Here is an 18,048-nt window from a genome sequence, read left to right as displayed (position 1 = left end):
CCAATCATTCAAACCGACCGCACGGTGGCACAGTGGTTGGCACTGCTGCCTCACAGTACCAGGGACCCGGGTTCGATTCCCAGTCACTGTCTGTTTGGAGTCCACACATTCTCCCCACAGGATTCCTCCGGGTGCTCCGGTTTCCTCCCACAGTCTGAAAGACATGCTGGTTAGGGTGCATTGGCTGTGCTAAATTCTCCCTCCGTGTACCCAAACAGGAGTGTGGCGACTGGTGGATTTTCACAGTAACTTCATTGCAGTGTTAATGTAAGCCTGCTTGTGACACTAATAAATAAACTTCAGAAAACTTTGAACAACCACCATTTTTAGAAATATGTTTGCAGTCTGTAACTGTTGCTGGCAAGACCAGCACTTACTGCCCATCCAAGATACAAAAGTCTGAGGTCACGTATGAACCGACTGAAGAACAGCTTCTTCCCTGCTGCCGTCAGACTTTTGAACGGACCGACCTCACATTAAGCTGATCTTTCTCTACACCCTCGCTGTGACTGTAACACTACATTCTGCACTCTCTTCTATCTACACTCTATAGTGTAGATAGTACTACACCCTATCTGTAACTGCAACATTATATACTGCACCCTCTGCTTTCCTTCTCCCCTGCGTACTCTATGAACGGTATGCTTTGTCTGTATAGCACTCAAGAAACAATACTTTTCACTGTATCCCAATACATGTGACAATAATAAATCAACTCAAATATTAAGTTGATCTTTCTCTACACCCTATCTGTAACTGTAACACTACATTCTGCACTCTCTCCTTTCCTTCTCTATGAATGGTATGCTTTGTATAGCATGCAAGAAACAATGTTTTTCACTGTATCGCAATACATGTGACAATAATAAATTAACTCAAATATTAAACTGATCTTTCTCTACACCCTAGCTATGACTGTAACACTACATTCTGCACTTTCTCCTTTCCTTCTCTATGAACGGTATGCTTTGTATAGTGTGCAAGAAACAATACTTTTCACTGTATCCCAATACGTGACAATAATAAATCAAATCAAATATTAATTTTAAGTTGATCTTTCCCTACACCCTAGCTATGACTATAACACTATATTCTGCACCCTCTCCTTTCCTTCTCCCCTATGTACTCTATGAACAGTATGCTTTGGCGGTATAGCACGCAAGAAACAATACTTTTCACTGTATCCCAATATATGTGGCAATGATACATCAAATATTAAGTTGATCTTTCTCTACACCCTAGCTATGACTGTAACACTATATTCCGCTCCCTCACCTTTCCTTCTCTCAGGATGGTATGCTTTGTCTGTATAGTGTGCAAGCAACAATACTTTTCACTATATCCCAATACGTGACAATAATAAATCAAATCAAATATTAAGCTGATCTTTCTCTACACCCTATCTGTGACTGTAACACTATATTCTGCACCTTATTCTTTCCTTCTCCCCTATGTACTCTATGAACGGTATGCTTTGTCTGTATAGCGCGCAAGAAACAATACTTTTCACTGTATCCCAATACATGTGTCAATAATAAATCAAATCAAACAACAGGGACCAACTGGGCCAAGCTGATTTCATCTCATACCTCGCCTTAACTTCACCACATCATGTTAACAACTACTTGTTAACATGATGTTAGAACCATATCCTCCATATCTCTTTGAAGCTACACCAAACGGATGCAAAAGGAAAAGAGCCACAAACAGATCTTACCCTGTAGGATTTGACAAACCGGACAAAGACTGGGAAGAACACGGATGGAGGCGTTGTCTTGGGATTTTCTCCAAAATACTCAACCGCTTTATTGTACGCTTCCTGTACAGGGCAGAAAGGAAATTAGGTACAGTCTCATTAACCCTCCCATCTTCACCAGGTTACACTACAATAATACAGCCAGCTGCTTAATGGCAGCCATGTTCTTTCTCGCTGGTAGAGGTTAAAGGTCGGGGGGGGTCAAACAACTAGGCGTGATCGCAACATGCCAAGAATTAATGACTGTTTCTGTGAAGGTAATTTGCCATTTCTCCTTCTCTCCCACATTCCAAAATGATGTTTACTTAAAAACTTGGCTGCGGGGAGGATGAGAGAGTCCATTACAATCTGACTTTTGCCCCCACACGTCCTATTTTATCCTGGTCTCTTCTCAATCTTTGGAGAACATGGCACAGTGGTTAGCGCTGCCACGCCTCAGCAAAAGGGACCCAGCTTCAATTCCAGCCTTGGGTCACTGTCTGCACATTCTCCCCGTATCTGCACGGGTTTCCTCCGGGTGCTCCAAAGATGTGTAGGTTAGGGTGGATTGGCCATGCTAAATTACCCCTCAGTGTCCAAAGATGTGTAGGTTAGGGTGGATTGGCCATGCTAAATTGCCCCTTAGTGTCTAAAGATGTGTAGGTTAGGTGGATTGGCCATGCTAAATTGTCCCTTAGTGTCAGGGGGACCAGCTGGGGTAAATGCATGTGTATTGTGGAGAATAGGGCCTGGGTGGGATTCTGGTCAGTGCAGACTCGATGGACTGAATGATCTTCTTCTGCAGGGCAGCATGGTGGCACAGTGGTTAGCACTGCTGCCTCACAGCTCCAGGGACCTGGGTTTGATTCCAGCCTCAGGTCACTGTCTGTGCGGAGTCTGCATGTTCTCCCCGTGTCTGCGTGGGTTTCCTCCCATGCAGACACGTGGGAGTGTGGATGTGCAGGTTAGATGAATTGGCCATACTAAATTTCCCCTTAGTGTCAGGAAAAATAGCAGGTAAATACTTGGAGTTAAAACACCCACAGTGCTGTTAGGGAGGGAGTTCCAGGATTGTTATTGGACATCAGTCAGTCCCTGTGGTGTAGGTACACCCACAGTGCTGTTAGGGAGGGAGTTCCAGGATTGTTATTGGACATCAGTCAGTCCATGTGGTGTAGGTACACCCACAGTGCTGTTAGGGAGGGAGTTCCAGGATTGTTATTGGACATCAGTCAGTCCCTGTGGTGTAGGTACACCCACAGTGCTGTTAGGGAGGGAGTTCCAGGATTGTTATTGGACATCAGTCAGTCCCTGTGGTGTAGGTACACCCACTGTGCTGTTAGGGAGGGAGTTCCAGGATTGTTATTGGACATCAGTCAGTCCGTGTGGTGTAGGTACACCCACAGTGCTGTTAGGGAGGGAGTTCCAGGATTGTTATTGGACATCAGTCAGTCCCTGTGGTGTAGGTAAACCCACAGTGCTGTTAGGGAGGGAGTTCCAGGATTGTTATTGGACATCAGTCAGTCCATGTGGTGTAGATACACCCACAGTGCTGTCAGGGAGGGAATTCCAGGATTGTTATTGGACATCAGTCAGTCCGTGTGGTGTAGGTACACCCACAGTGCTGTTAGGGAGGGAGTTCCAGGATTTTGACCCAGCGACAGTGAAGGAACGGCCGATATATTTCCAAGCCAGGATGGTGAGTGACTCAGAGGGAACCTTGCAGGTGGTGGTATTCCGATGTGTTCCAGTGTTTACAGAATTCATTAGGTGGTGGGGGATGGGGGAGGGAGGAGAAGGGGAGAAAACAAATCTAATTTGGAACTCCTGTCATAGCTGACCTGAAAGGCCTTGATGTAATAAAAAGAAATGGGTGAATGGGAAGCTGATCTGACACCGAGAGGAATGCTCAGCGGTGCGCTCTACTTGCCTGTGCAGTTCGGGAATCTTTCTGAAGCTTTTCCAGCTTCCCTTCATTCTGTGACAGGAAATCCTTCAGCACCACATTGTGCTCATGCATGCTGCTCTCTCGTTTAACCAGCTCCATGTTGTGACCCATCTCCTTGACGTCCAAGAGGACATTTTCCAATGACACTGTGAGAGGAAGTGGTGCGGAAAGGTCATGAAAATACCCGGAAGTGGTCTCTATCAGAGCGCCCCGACGGCAACTGGGACCATCACCAGACGCAAGAGGCTCACAACTACTAACCTATTCTGCTATTTCCCGTGTGATCCAGCCAAGGCAGTCAACAGTGTCATAAGATGCCCACCATTTAACTTCTGACATGGAACTCTCCAGCAAACTCCTGTTCCCCTCCAGACAGAGCTTTTGGAGTTTTAAATTGGCCTCTGTTCAAGCTAAGGTAGGGAAGACTGCCATCCACAAGGTGGCGCACAGACTTCCTGAGGGACACATGGCACGAGCAATTATACCTTTGGTTATCTTCCAAGTAATTTGCATTTCCGAGCATTTCTTTTCTCGCTAACCAAATAAAAACCAAATTCAACAAACTCGGGGACAAAGCAAGAAGGGCAGCCCCTCCCCAGAGAAGGAGGGGGCTCTCCGAAACAAAAAAACAGCTGAAAGATAACTTAAAATGTCCAATCAAAAGTTGATTAAAAGGGTCAATAACTTACCCTGCGGTGCCCAACAAACATGGAAAGCCTTGACAGTGCCCTCGGACACTGCACGTCTAGCTCAGCCCAAGAGCAGATTCACAAGTAGGTCCTCCACCCCATCCCCAGCCCTCTACATTGGGTGCCAGTCAGGTTAGCTGTAATTCTATCGTTCTTTTCTGTTGATCCATCCTTAAACAAAGGGATGTGTAAATTCCCCGGATGGCTGTGATTGGAGAAGTGTTGTTGCAATTGTACAGGGTGTCGGTGAGACCACATCCGGAGCAGTGTGTCCAGTTTTGGCCTCCTTATTTGAGGAAGGATGCAGTGACATTGGAGGCGGTTCAGAGGAGGTTCACCAGATTGATTCTGGGGATGAAAGGGTTGGTGTATGAGGAGAGATTAAACAGGTTTGTACTCGCTGGAGTTTAGAAGGATGAGGGGAATCTGATCGAGGGATATGGGATTGGTGAAGTAAATGTGGTACAAATGTTTCCTGTTGTGGGGCAATCTCGAACAAGAGATCACAGGGTATAGGTCGAGATTTAACACTGAGATGAGGAGGAACTACTTCTCACAGAGGGGGGTGAATTTGTGGAACTCACTGCCCCATCGCACGGTGGAGTCTGAATCATTAACTGGTTTCAGGAAGGAGGTAGATATATTTCCAGTAGAGAAAGGGATATGGGGAAAGAGATGGGGAAGTGGATTTGAGACCAGGGAGAGATCAGCCAGGATCTGATCGAGGCTCGAAGGGTTAAATTTGCCAACTTCTGCTCCTAACTCTAAGTTCCTAACTGTGCTGTACTTAATTCACAGGGGAAACTGAATCCAAAAGAGAAAATGCTGGAAAATCTCAGCAGGTCTGGCAGCATCTGTGGGGAGAGAATGGAGTAAGAAGTCTCACAACACCAGGTTAAAGTCCAACAGGTTTATCTGGTAACAAACGCCACTAGCTTTCAGAGCGCTGCCCCTTCGTCAGGTGAGTGGGGAGTTCCCACTGACCTGTTGTGAGACTGCTTACTGTGTTTACCCCAGTCCAACATCAGGAATAGAGCCAATGTTTCGAGTCCAGGTGACCCTTTGTCAAATCTCATTTCTCCCACAGCTTTGACAAAGGGTCATCTGGACTCGAAACATCACCTCTCTTCTCCCCTTCCGGATACCGCCACCATACATCCAAGTTTCCCCTCACCAAAGCCCAGTACAATTGAGTCGAAGGCCATCTCTCCTCCAACGCGACCCGACAGGGGAACCGGGTGGAAGGGCGCGGGTGCGGGCACTAACCTGCCGCAGCTTTCTCGATAAAGTGCAGCTCACTCCAGAACGTGGCGATGTTCGAGTACTTCTGCTTGACGACAAGAGCAATGTAGTGCAGCAAGGTGAGCTTGCGGTCCGTGGATTTGGTATCGGAGAGCTGGACAGACAAGAAACAAATCACCGAGAGTCAGTTTGCCTCGTTAGTCAGCGGACGGAGATTCTGTCACGATCGGGAATAGGGATGGGGAAAACAGAGCCAAGGGGAAGGAGAACGGGAAGTGGGATTAATCCGATAGTACGATTCCTCAGCCCCAACCAGCTTTTACAAAACACTGCCACTCTCTGGGCTCACCGGGGCAACATGGTGGCACCAGAAGACATAGCAGCAGAATTAGGCCACTCGGCCCATCCAGTCTGCTCCCCCATTCAATCATGGCTGATATTTCTCTCATCCCCATTCTCCTGCCTTTTCCCCATAACCCCTGATCCCCCTTATTGATCAAGAACCTATCTATCTCTGTCTTAAAGACACTCAATGACCTCGGCCTCCACAGCCTCCTCTGTGGCAAAGAGTTCCACAGATTCACCACTCTCTGGCTGAAGAAATTCCTCCTCACCTCCATTTTAAAGAGATGACAATGGTTAGCACTGCTTCCTCACAGCGCCAGGGACCCAGGTTCAATTCTCAGCTTTGGTCACCGTCTATGTGGAGTCTGCACTTTCTCCCTGTGTCTGCGTGGGTTTCCTCCGGGTACTCCTGTTTTCTCCCACAGCCCGAAGACGTGCAGGTTAGGTGCATTGGCCAGGCTAAATTGCTCCTTAGTGTCAGGGGGACCAGCCAGGGTAAATTCATGGGGTTATGGGGATAGGGCCTAGGTGGGATTGTGGTCAGTGCAGACGTGATGGGCCGAATGGCCTCCTTCTGCACTGATCCTCTGGCCTCCCCATAGCATTACAGGGCAATTCAGTCTGGGGTGGCACGGGGGAAGTGGGGGTGGTCGGTGTCATGTGAAAACACATTCGAGATGGACAAATACATTCTTGCTCTTGCAGTCCGAATGGCCTCTTGTGAGAATTACAATCTGAAATGGGACTTCCCAATGCAAGGAACCAATACCCCAGCAGCAACGGGTTGCTAGGGCAATAGCTTCGGGCAACCAACAATGTTGAAAGCTGAACATTGTTCCAAGCTTCCTAAATACCAGTTGCTCTTTTTGCAACATAAAACATTCCCTGCATAAGTAACATCCTGCAAGTACAGAAGGACATGAGGTGAATAATTTACAAAGACTGTGGGACACTTAACTCGATTTAAAATCAAGTCCAGCAACTCCCAGACTCCTTGGGCCAATTCTCTTAATTCACTCAACTCTCAAGGCCCCAGTTCAGTGAGGGGTAACCTGGGCTGGTGAGTGGGCAGTGTGAGTGATCCTCCTCCATCTCAGTGGCCGTGAGATTGAAACCAGGCTTGTTCACTAACCGTGTCTCCATGAATAAGATTCAATACTTTTAATCCATGCTGAATATTCCAGAACGAGTTATAGAAAATGCTTCATCATTTCTACATTAGTGGAATTGTCATCAACTCCCAATGGTAAAAATAGAAGAACTGTTGATACTTTGGGCACAGAGGAAGCGCACAGCTCTCACACTCAATGTTGTGTGGAATCAGCACGCAAAAGACTAAGGAAATTCGGCATGTCCTACTCACCAACTTTTACAGATGCACCATAGAAAGCATTCTTTCTGGTTCTACCACAGTTTGGTATGGGCTCCTGCTCTGCCCAGGACTGCAAGGAACTACAAAGGGTTGAAGCCCAATCCATCACACAAACCAGCCTCCCATCCATTGACTCTGTCTACACTTCCCGCTGCCTCGGAAAAGCAGCCAGTATAATCAAGGACCCCACGCACCCCGGACATTCTCTCTTCCACCTTCTTCTGTCGGGAAAAAGATACAAAAGTCTGAGGTCACGTACCAACCAACTCAAGAGCAGCTTCTTCCCTGCTGCTGTCAGACTTTTGAACGAACCTACCTTATATTAAGCTGATCTTTCTTTGCACCCGAGCTCATAGAATCTCTACAGTGCAGAAGGAGGCCATTTTGCCCATCGAGTCTGCACTGACCACAATCCCACCCAGGCCCTATTCCTATAACCCCACGTTTACCCTGTTAATCCCCCTGACACTTGGGTCAACTTAGCATGGCCAATCAAACTAACCCGCACATCTTTGGACTGTGGGAGGAGACCAGAGCACCCGGAGGAAACCCACGCAGACATGGGGAGAACATGCAAACTCCACAGACAGTGACCTGAGACTGGAATTGAACCCGGGTCCCTGGCGCTGTGAGGCAGCAGTGCTAACCACTGTGCCACCGTGTTGCCCATGACTATAACACTGTATTCTGCACCCGCTCCTTTCCTTCTCCCCTATTTACTCTACAAACAGTATGGTTTGTCTGTACAGCACACAAGAAACAATACTTTTCACTGTATTAATAAATCAAATCAAATGTTAGGCTGATCTTTCTCTACACCCTGTGACTGTAACACTACATTCTGCACCCTCTCCTTTCCTTCTCCCCTATGTACTCTATGAACGGTATGCTTTGTCTGTATAGCACGCAAGAAACAATACTTTTCACTGTATCCCGATACATGTGACAAAAATAAATTAAATCAAATCATTCCGGTGGGGGGGAAAAAAAATGACATGGATAGCAATCAGCGGAATGGGACAACCCTGTGCCTGGGGCAATGGTCGACATAATGTCTTGTGGGGGGACACACTCAGATGGGTCGCATGTGGCCCCTTAGGCCCCAGGTTGCCCACTGTTGCCCTGAACATTGCAATACCTAATGAGCTATCAGTGAGGAGTAGTACTGCTTTAATAAATCCTATGGAATTCGCTCTGCTTCAATATACATTCCAGAACACCATTTACAAAAATAAACAAACATTATTTTCATGTTGGGTTGGAACTCTGCAGACTTTGTGCTGATTTGTTTTTGAAAAATATCCCACACAGTCTCGGCTATCAGCTCCTCAAGGACCGAGAGGTCTAAGTTGCAGCGTACAGTAGGCTTTCTGGCTCCGAAAGCTGGTTTCACAAAAGATTAACCATGCATTTGAACTTGTCTGCAATGAAAAATCTGCTTGGATTCCAGTGGCTGCCAGTAAGCGATGACAAGTCGCCAACTGGCAAACGCGAGATTATTTAATTTAAAAAGGCTGCGGCTTCAATCTCAGGGAAAAATAAATCATTTTTGAGAACATTTTACACAGAAACAGATTTCGTTTGGACAAAAATAAAATGCCTCGGTGGTAGAAAATAGAACTCTAAATGCTGAAAGTAAACGCGCAGGTACAGCAGGCAATAAAGAAGGCAAATGGTATGTTGGCCTTCACAGCGAGAGGATTTGAGTATCGGGATAGGGATGTTTTACTGCAATTGTACAGGGCGTTGGTGAGGCCACACCTGGAGTATTGTGTGCAGTTTTGGTCTCCTTATCTGAGGAAGGATGTCCTTGCTATAGAGGGAGCACAGCGAAGGTTTACCAGGCTGATTCCTGGGATGGCAGGTCTCTCATATACGAGAGACTAAGTTGGTTAGGATTATATTCACTGGAGTTTAGAAGAGTGAGAGGGGATCTGATAGAAACTTATAAAATTCTAACAGGGTTAGACAGGGTAGATTCAGAAAGAATGTTCCTGATGGTGGGGGGAGCCCAGAACTAGGGGTCATAGTTTGAGGATAAGGGGTAAACCTTTTAGGACTGAGGTGAGGAGAAATTTCTTCACCCAGAGGGTGGGGAATGTGTGGAATTCACTCCCACAGAAAGTAGTTGAGGCCAAAACATTGTGTGATTTCAGGAAGAAATTAGATATCGCTCTTGGGGCTAAAGGGATCGAGGGATATGGGGGGGGAGGGGAATCAGGATATTGAATTTGATGATCATCCATGATCAAAATGGCAGTGCAGGCTCGAAGGGCCGAATGGCCTCCTCCTGCTTCTATGGGAAGCTGAAATATATGAAACAATCTGCCTCTCGCAGAACAAAAGGACTCAGGCGCAGTGGACAAAAGGCCTAACAGAAATTTGCCTCTTTCCCCCTGCTTGCTGCTTAATTTTTTCCCCCTTGTGTTTAACTCTCCCTCCCACCCCAGTAAACCTCTTCACATGCGGGGAGGGGGGTGGGTCACAGGCTGAAATGTTGACAGAGTGGTCTGGCTGGGATTTTTTTTTAACACTCAAAGCCCACGAAATAAACACTTGGCAAGCACATCCTGTGAAGGTCAGTAAGTGCTGGAGCCTGCAAGCCAGTGGAATGAGATTCTGATAAACTCAGCTTCTATTTTTAGTCAGAGTTATGCATGTTTGTCAGAAACAACTAATCCTGGGGGTGGGGGGGTGTGGGAAAGGTGGGGGTGCATGGGGAGACAGAAATCATGACTAGACTGCGTTTAAATCCAGTCTAGACTGGCTTGGGGGAGGGAGAAACGTCTTCTCCTGTTGACTGTAAAAGGTTCAAAAGGAGGGTGGCTTTGAGTGCTCTGAGCTTTCGCTCACTATAAAACCAACGCGGGCTTTGCACGCAACCTCAGAGGTGGCCAGCTCATGGGTGACCTGGCACCAGATGCGAGATGACTCAGCGCCGCCCCGACACCACAGCTAAAATGCATAAGTGGGGAGACCGTCACACGCTGCCTCAAACCTCTGATGGCCCAGGCTAATGCTCTGGGGACGAGGGTCGGAGGAGGAGGTTCAAATCCCAACACGGTGGCCAAATCCACAGTGGTTAGCACCGCTGCCTCACAGTGCCAGGGACCCAGGTTCAATTCCAGGCCTTGGGTCACTGTCTGTGTGGAGTCTGCACATTCTCCCCGTGTCTGCATGGGTTTCCTCCGGGTAGTCCGGTTTCTTCCCACAGTCCGAAAGACTAGTTAGATGAATTGGCCGTGCTAAATTGCCCCTGAGTGTCCAAAGATGTGCAGGTTAGGGTGGATTGGCCATGTTAAATTCTCCCTCAGTGTAACCGAACAGGAGTGTGGCGACTTGGGGATTTTCACGGTAACTTCATTGCAGTGTTAATGCAAGCCGACTTGTGACACTCACAAATAAACTAAACTTTAGATCTACAGCAATGTGGTTGATTCCTGAAAGGGCCAAGCAAGATATTCAGTTCAAGGGCAATTAGCAATGGGCAAAGAATTCTGGCCTTGCCAGTGACGCCCGCATTCCAAAGAATTTTTTAAAAATTCACACAGTTTGGAAAAAGTGAAGGAAGTTAAAATAGAGATTTCGGGTCAAATGCCAGTTTGGGTAGCCTCAGGCCTGCCCACACCAAGCAATACAGTGAATGGTGGGGCCCTGGGGAGAGTTGAGGAACAGAGGGAGCTAGGAGAACAAGTACATAGTTCGGTGTCTCAGGTAGGGTGGTGAAGAAGGCATTTAGCACACTGGCCTTCATCAGTCAGGGCATTGAGTATGGGAGTTGGGACATTATGTTCCAGTTGTATAAGTGGTTGGTGAAGCTGCACTTTGAGTATTGTGTATGGTTTTGGTCACCCTGTTATAGGAAACTGGATAGAGTGTGGAGAAGATTTACCAGGATGTTGCCAGGACTAGTGGGCCTGAGTTATAGGGAGCGGCTGGCCAGGCTAGGGGCTCATTCCTTGGAACGTGTAAGAATGAGGGAGGACCTTATCGAGGTGTATAAAATTATGAGGGGTACAAATAGGATGAACACCTGCGGGTGGGATTTTGGGGCCTCGCTTGGCCTGAATCCAGAAAAATCCCACCCAAGGTCAAAGGACATTTCCATTGCCCGGCCCTCGCCCACAGCCAGCAGAGCAGTAGAATAGTCTTTTTCCCAGGGAAGGGGAATTGAAAACTGGAAGGCATAGTTTTAAAGTGAGAGGGGGAAGATTTAAAAGGGGCAACTTCTTCATGCAGAGGATGGTGCGTGTATGGAATGAGCTGCCAGAGAAAGTGGTTGAGGCGGGTACAATAGCAACATTTAAAAAGTATTTGGATAAGTACATGGATGGGGAGGAAGAGTCATAGAGCCATAGAGGTTTACAGCAGGGAAACAGGTCCTTTGGCCCAAACTTCTCCATGCCGCCCTTTTTTTAAACCCCTAAGCTAATCCCAATTGCCTGCATTTGACCCATATCCCTCTATACCCATCGTACCCATGTAACTGTCTAAACGCTTTTTAAAAGACAAAATTGTACCCGCCTCTACTACCACCTCTGGCAGCTCGTTTCAGACACTCACCACCCTCTGTGCGAAAAAATTGCCCCTCTGAACATTTTTGTATCTCTCCCCTCTCACCTTAAACCTATGCATTCTAATTTTAGACTCTCTTACCTTTGGGAAAAGATATTGACTATCTAGCTAATCTGTGCCCCTCATTATTTTATAGACCTCTATAAGGTCACCCCTCAGCCTCTGACACACAAGAGAAAAAAGTCCCAGTCTATCCAGCCTCTCCTTATGACTCAGTCCATCAAGTCCCGGTAGCATCCTAGTAAATCTTTTCTGCACTCTCTCTAGTTTAATAATATTCTTTCTATAGGAGGGTGACCAGAACTGTACACAATATTGCAAGTGTGGCCTTACCAACATCTTGTACAAGTTCAACAAGACGTCCCAACTCCTGTATTCAATGTTCTGTGCAATGAAACCAAGCATGTCGAATGCCTTCTTCACCACTCTGTCCACCTGTGACTCCACTTTCAAGGAGCTTTGAACCTGTACCCCGAGATCTCTTTGTTCTGTAACTCTCCCCAACGCCCTACCATTAACTGAGTAAGTCCTGCCCCGGTTCAATCTACCAAAATGCATCACCTCGCATTTATCTAAATTAAACTCCATCTGCCATTCGTTAGCCCACTGGCCCAATTAATCAAGATCCCGTTGCAATCGGAGATAACTTTCTTCACTGTCCACTACGCCACCAATCTTGGTGTCATCTACAAATTTACTAACCCTGCCTCCTATATTCTCATCCAAATCATTAATATAAATGACAAGTAACAGTGGACCCAGCACTGATCCCTGAGGCACACCACTGGTCACAGGTCTCCAGTCTGAAAAACAACCCTCTACAACCACCCTCTGGCATCTGTCAAGAAGCCAATTTTGTGTCCATTTGGCTACCTCACCCTGGATCCTGTGAGATTTAACCTTATGCAACAACCTACCGTGCGGTATGAGAGGGATGTGGAACAAACGCGGGCAATTGGGATGAACTGGGAGGGCACCATGGACTGGTTGGGCCGAAGGGCCTGTTTCCGTGCTCTATGACTTTGGGAAATAAATAGGCATTACTTTGTGGGGATGGAGCACACTTAAAGTCTGGTCGCTTCAAATATATTAGCACACACAGGTAATTCACCGTAATGAAGCAGGCTGCTTGTATTTGGAACGAGAGGCCTCGGAAATACATTAGCCTGCAGAGCCTGAACGGAACAGAGTACATACCAGGTCCAAACTCTGCAGCTTGAAGCCATACACGGCTCCCCTCTTACTGCTGTTCATGTAGTTACCGAGTGCCAGAATAATCTAGAAAGAGAGAGGAGTCATTTCACTAAATACGTCAGAGAATCATCTTCATAAAAGGCAATGTATCCATAGAAAGTACATGAAAACATTCATAACCAGAGGATTTGAGTATAGGATTAGGGAAAGAACAAAGAAAATTACAGCACAGGAACAGGCCCTTCGGCCCTCCTGCACCGGCCAAACTGCCCAACTGAACTAAACCCCCTACCCTTCCGGGGATCATATCCCTCTTTTCCCATCCTATTCATGTATTTGTCCAGACGCCCCTTAAAACTCACTATCATATCCGCAATTCTTTTTTCCATTACAGGGAAGGTAGTGGAAGCTGATACGATGTTTTACTGCAATTGTACAGGGCGTTAGTGAGTATTGTGCGCAGTTTTGGTCTCCTTATCTGAGGAAGGATGTCCTTGCTATAGAGGGAGTACAGCGAAGGTTTACCAGGCTGATTCCTGGGATGGCAGCTCTGTCATATGGGGAGAGACTAAGTCGGTTAGGATTATATTCACTGGAGTTTAGAAGAGTGAGAGGGGATCTGATAGAAACTTATAAAATTCTAACAGGATTAGACAGGGTAGATTCAGAAAGAATGTTCCCGATGGTGGGGGGAGTCCAGAACTAGGGGTCAGAGTTTGAGAACTATTGATTTCCAGGCAGCACGGTGGCACAGTGGTTAGCACTGCTGCTCCACAGCGCCAGGGACCCGGGTTCAATTCCAGCCTCAGGTCACTGCCAGTTATAGAGTTTGCACATTCTCCCCGTGTCTGTGAGGGTTTCCTCCGAGTGCTCCAGTTTCCTCCCTCAGTTCAAAGATGTGCAGGTCAGGTGGACTGGCCATGGTAAATTGCCCCTTGGTGTCAGGGGGATGAGCAGGGTAAATGAGGGTTACGGTAATAGGGCCTGGGTGGGATTGTGGACTCGATGGGCTGAATGGCCTCCTTCTACACTGTAGTGATTCTATGATCAACGAAGGGGAAAAGTTCCTTCCCTATCCACGTCCCTCAATTTTGTACACCTCAATCGTCAGCCTTCTCTGCTCCAAGGAAAACACCCCCAGCCTATCCAGTCTCTCTTCATAGCAGAAACACTCCAGACCAGGGAGAACATGCAAACTTCACACAGACAGCAACCCAAGCTGGGAATCGAACCCGGGATCCTGGCACTGTGCCGCAGCACTGCTAACCCACTGTGCCACCAAGAGTCTAATGTTGGACAGAGACGTGTGCATAAGCAAGCATGGAGACAGGTCCAAGCTTGAGCCCTTTACTGCATATAGGAACAGAGTTCTTACCATTGATAAGTAGATCTAATTAACCTACTTAAGGCGACAAGTCTTCATTAAGACTGATGAAATGGTATTGACCATCCCACAACAAACACCTACTATAGGAGATGGGCAGGGAACGATGCATGGTAACTGTCCTTCAAACATATCCTCCTGTACAGAACAGCGGCTGAATTTGCAGAGGTTTTGAAATGCTCTACAGATTTACCTTGGTTGGAGCTACAGCAAAAAGCACACTCACCTCAAGCATTCTCTTCAACTTCTGGGACGTCTTAATAGATGCAGAGGCCGCGATGACTGCATTTAGTTGCTGAAAGAAAGTGCATTATCACAGTAAATATCTTTCAGATAAGATATATGTTTTGGGATAGACGTGTTCATCTCAGATACTAATTGTGCAAAACCCATTGTATACATTTATCCAAACACAATATTTTGGGAATTTACAAGTTGTCTGGTCACCCTATTATAGAAAGGATATTATTAAACTAGAAAGCATGCAGAAAAGATTTACTATGATGCTACCGGGACTTGAGTTATAAGGAGAGGCTGGATAGACTGGGACTTTTTTCTCTGGAGCGTAGGAGGCTGAGGGGTGATCTTATAGAGGTCTATAAAATAATGAGGGGCACAGATCAGCTAGACAGTCAATATCTTTTCCCAAAGGTAGGGGAGCCTAAAACTAGAGGGCATAAGTTTAAGGTGAGAGGGGAGAGATACAAAAGTGTACAGAGGGGCAATTTTTTCACACAGAGGGTGGTGAGTGTCTGGAACGAGCTGCCAGAGGCAGTAGTAGAGGTGGGTACAATTTTGTCCTTTAAAATTTTGACAGTTACATGGGTAAGATGGGTATAGAGGGATAAACATGGGCAATCGGGACTAGCTCACTGGTTAAAAAAAGGGGTGACATGGACAAGTTGGGCTGAAGGCCCTGTTTCCATGTTGTAAACCTCTATGACTCTATAAAATATAGGAGCAGAATTAGGCCATTCAGCCCATCGAGTCCACGCCGTCATTCGATCACAGCTAACATGCTCCTTGTCCCCATTTTCCTGCCTTCTCCCCATAACCCTTCAACCCATTCCCAATTAAAAATCTGTCTAACTCCTCCTTAAATGTACTCACTGTCCCAGCATCCACCGCACTTTAGGGTAGCAAATTCCTCAGATTCACACCCCTTTGGGAGATTGGCCGTGCTAAAATTGCCCTTAGTGTCCTGAGATGTGTAGATTAGAGGGATTAGTGGGTAAATGTGTGGAGATGTGGGGGTAGGGCCTGGGTGGGATTGTGGTCGGTGCAGACTTGATGGGCCGAATGGCCACTTTCTGTTTCTATGATTCTATGAAGTAGTTTCTTCTCAACCCTGTTTTAAATTCGCTGTCCCTTATCCAAAGACTATGACCTCTTTCACCAGTAAAATCAGAACTGTTATGAACGGTTGATGGCCAGACGGTTTCAAGTAACAGGCCCTGATGGCTCGACAGCAGCAATCTGAAGAGATGGATGGGGGCCAGAAGAAAAACGGATGGAGAAAAGGGGGAGAGGGAATGCTGGAAGAATGTAGGACTGAGTCAGAGGAAGATGTAAAGGGTTGGGAGATGCCTTGAGGAGAAAGAAACTCTATCCATTTACATCTCACTGAAAAATAGACTGGCCACCATCAAACAAAGTAACGCCATTGGGGATTAGCAATCCAGAGGCGCCAGGCAAATACTCGAATCGCAGGTTCAAATCCCACCACAGTAGCTGGTGGAATTTTAGTCAATTCATAAAATCTAGAATTGGAAGTTAATCTCAGTAATTGTGACCCATGACAAACCATGTCGATAGTCATAAAAACTAACATCCTTCAGGGAAGGAAATTGGCTGTCCTTAGCAGATCCCACCTACATGTGACTCCAGACCCAGCCAGTGGTCAGCACTGCTGCCTCGTGGTGCCTGAGACCCAGGTTTGATTTCTGGCTTAGGTTGCTGTCTATGTGGAGTCTGCATGTTCTCCCCGCGCTCCGGTTTCCTCCCCCAGTCTGAAAAGCATGCTGGTTAGGTGGATTGGCCGTGCTAAATTCTCCCTTAACATCCAAGGATGTGCAGGTTAGATAGATTTGCCGAGCTAAATTGCCCCATAGTGACTAAAGACATGCTGACTAGGTGCATTGGCCACACTAAATTCTCCCTTAAGCGCTGGAGTGTGGTGACTAGGGGATTTTCACAGTAACTTCATTGTAGTGTTAATTTAAGCCTACTTGTGACACTAATAATTAAACTACAAACTTAAACAATGGCCTGCTGAAACTGCCTAGCGAGCCACTCACTTTAAGGGTGATTAGGGATGGGCAATAATTGCTGGCCCAGTCAGCAACACCCACATCCCGTGAACGAATAGATAAAAAGTTGCCCCAATACTTAGCATTTTATTTACTCTGTAAATGGCCAATCCACCCTAACCTGCACATCTTTGGACACTAAGGGGACAATTTAGCATGGCCAATCCCCCCTAACCTGCACATCTTTGGACACTAAGGGACAATTTAGCACGGCCAATCCACCCTAACCTGCACATCTTTGGACACTAAGGGACAATTTAGCATGGCCAATCCCCCCTAACCTACACATCTTTGGGACACTAAGGGACAATTTAGCATGGCCAATCCACCCTAACCTACACATCTTTGGACACTAAGGGACAATTTAGCATGGCCAATCCACCCTAACCTGCACATCTTTGGACACTAAGGGACAATTTAGCATGGCCAATCCACCCTAACCTACACATCTTTGGACACTAAGGGACAATTTAGCATGGCCAATCCACCCTAACCTGCACATCTTTGGACACTAAGGGACAATTTAGCATGGCCAATCCACCCTAACCTGCACATCTTTAGACACTAAGGGACAATTTAGCATGGCCAATCCACCTAACCTACACATCTTTGGACTGTGAGAGGAAACCAGAGCACCCGGAGGAAACCCACGCAGATACGGGGAAGAACGTGCAGACTCCACACAGACAGTGACCCGAGGCCAGAATTGAACCCGGGTCCTTGGAGCTGTGAGGCAACAGTGCCAACCACTGTGCCAATGTAGAGTCCATGTGACATTAATGAACCAGATGGGTTTTTCCAACAATGGGTCATCAGTAGATCCTGAATTCCAGATATTTTTTATTGAATTCAAATTCCATCATCTGCCTGTTGTGGGATTCGAACCCGGGTCCATTTCTGGATTAATAGTCAAGCGATAATACCATTAGGCCATTGCCTCCCGTGCCACCACCCTCCCACCCTATTGGGAGACGTACCGGATTCAACATCTGAATATTCTCGGAGAAATTGCCAACGAACGTCATGATGGTCATACGCTGAGGCAGGCGCTCGATCTTGCTGAACAGAAGCATAAAGCGATCCTCGTTGGACAGCTCGTCGAGTGGTTTCCGCTCTCTCTCGTACTGCCGCAGAAGCTTCACCTCGCTCTCGGTCGGCAGGAAGCGATTCAGGCACTCCACAAAGTCCAAGGGGAGGGTCTTTAGGTCGTACCTACAAGGAGGGCAAGGCAAGGGAAGGGGTTAGTCCTGGAAAC

At 46.9% G+C, this 18,048-nt stretch overlaps 1 protein-coding gene across 1 annotated transcript in view; it reads right to left on the bottom strand.

The window, feature by feature from the left end:
• Positions 1-18,048, bottom strand: part of fmnl3 (formin-like 3) — a 165,597-nt gene that overhangs the window by 15,631 nt on the left and 131,918 nt on the right. Inside the window, exons 18-23 of the mRNA XM_080217823.1 lie at positions 17,771-18,005; positions 14,711-14,779; positions 13,104-13,184; positions 5,639-5,768; positions 3,662-3,829; positions 1,718-1,815 (exon numbers count right to left, since the gene is read on the bottom strand). Coding sequence (XP_080073949.1) covers positions 1,718-1,815; positions 3,662-3,829; positions 5,639-5,768; positions 13,104-13,184; positions 14,711-14,779; positions 17,771-18,005 — 781 coding nt within the window. The remainder of the gene's footprint in view (positions 1-1,717; positions 1,816-3,661; positions 3,830-5,638; positions 5,769-13,103; positions 13,185-14,710; positions 14,780-17,770; positions 18,006-18,048) is intronic.

Source organism: Carcharhinus amblyrhynchos, chromosome X (genome assembly GCF_965287045.1).
Source record: "Carcharhinus amblyrhynchos chromosome X, sCarAmb.v2.hapA, whole genome shotgun sequence".
Lineage (NCBI taxonomy): Eukaryota > Metazoa > Chordata > Chondrichthyes > Carcharhiniformes > Carcharhinidae > Carcharhinus > Carcharhinus amblyrhynchos.
Note: the sequence above shows the minus strand (reverse complement) of the source record. Positions and strands in the feature narration are given on the sequence as shown.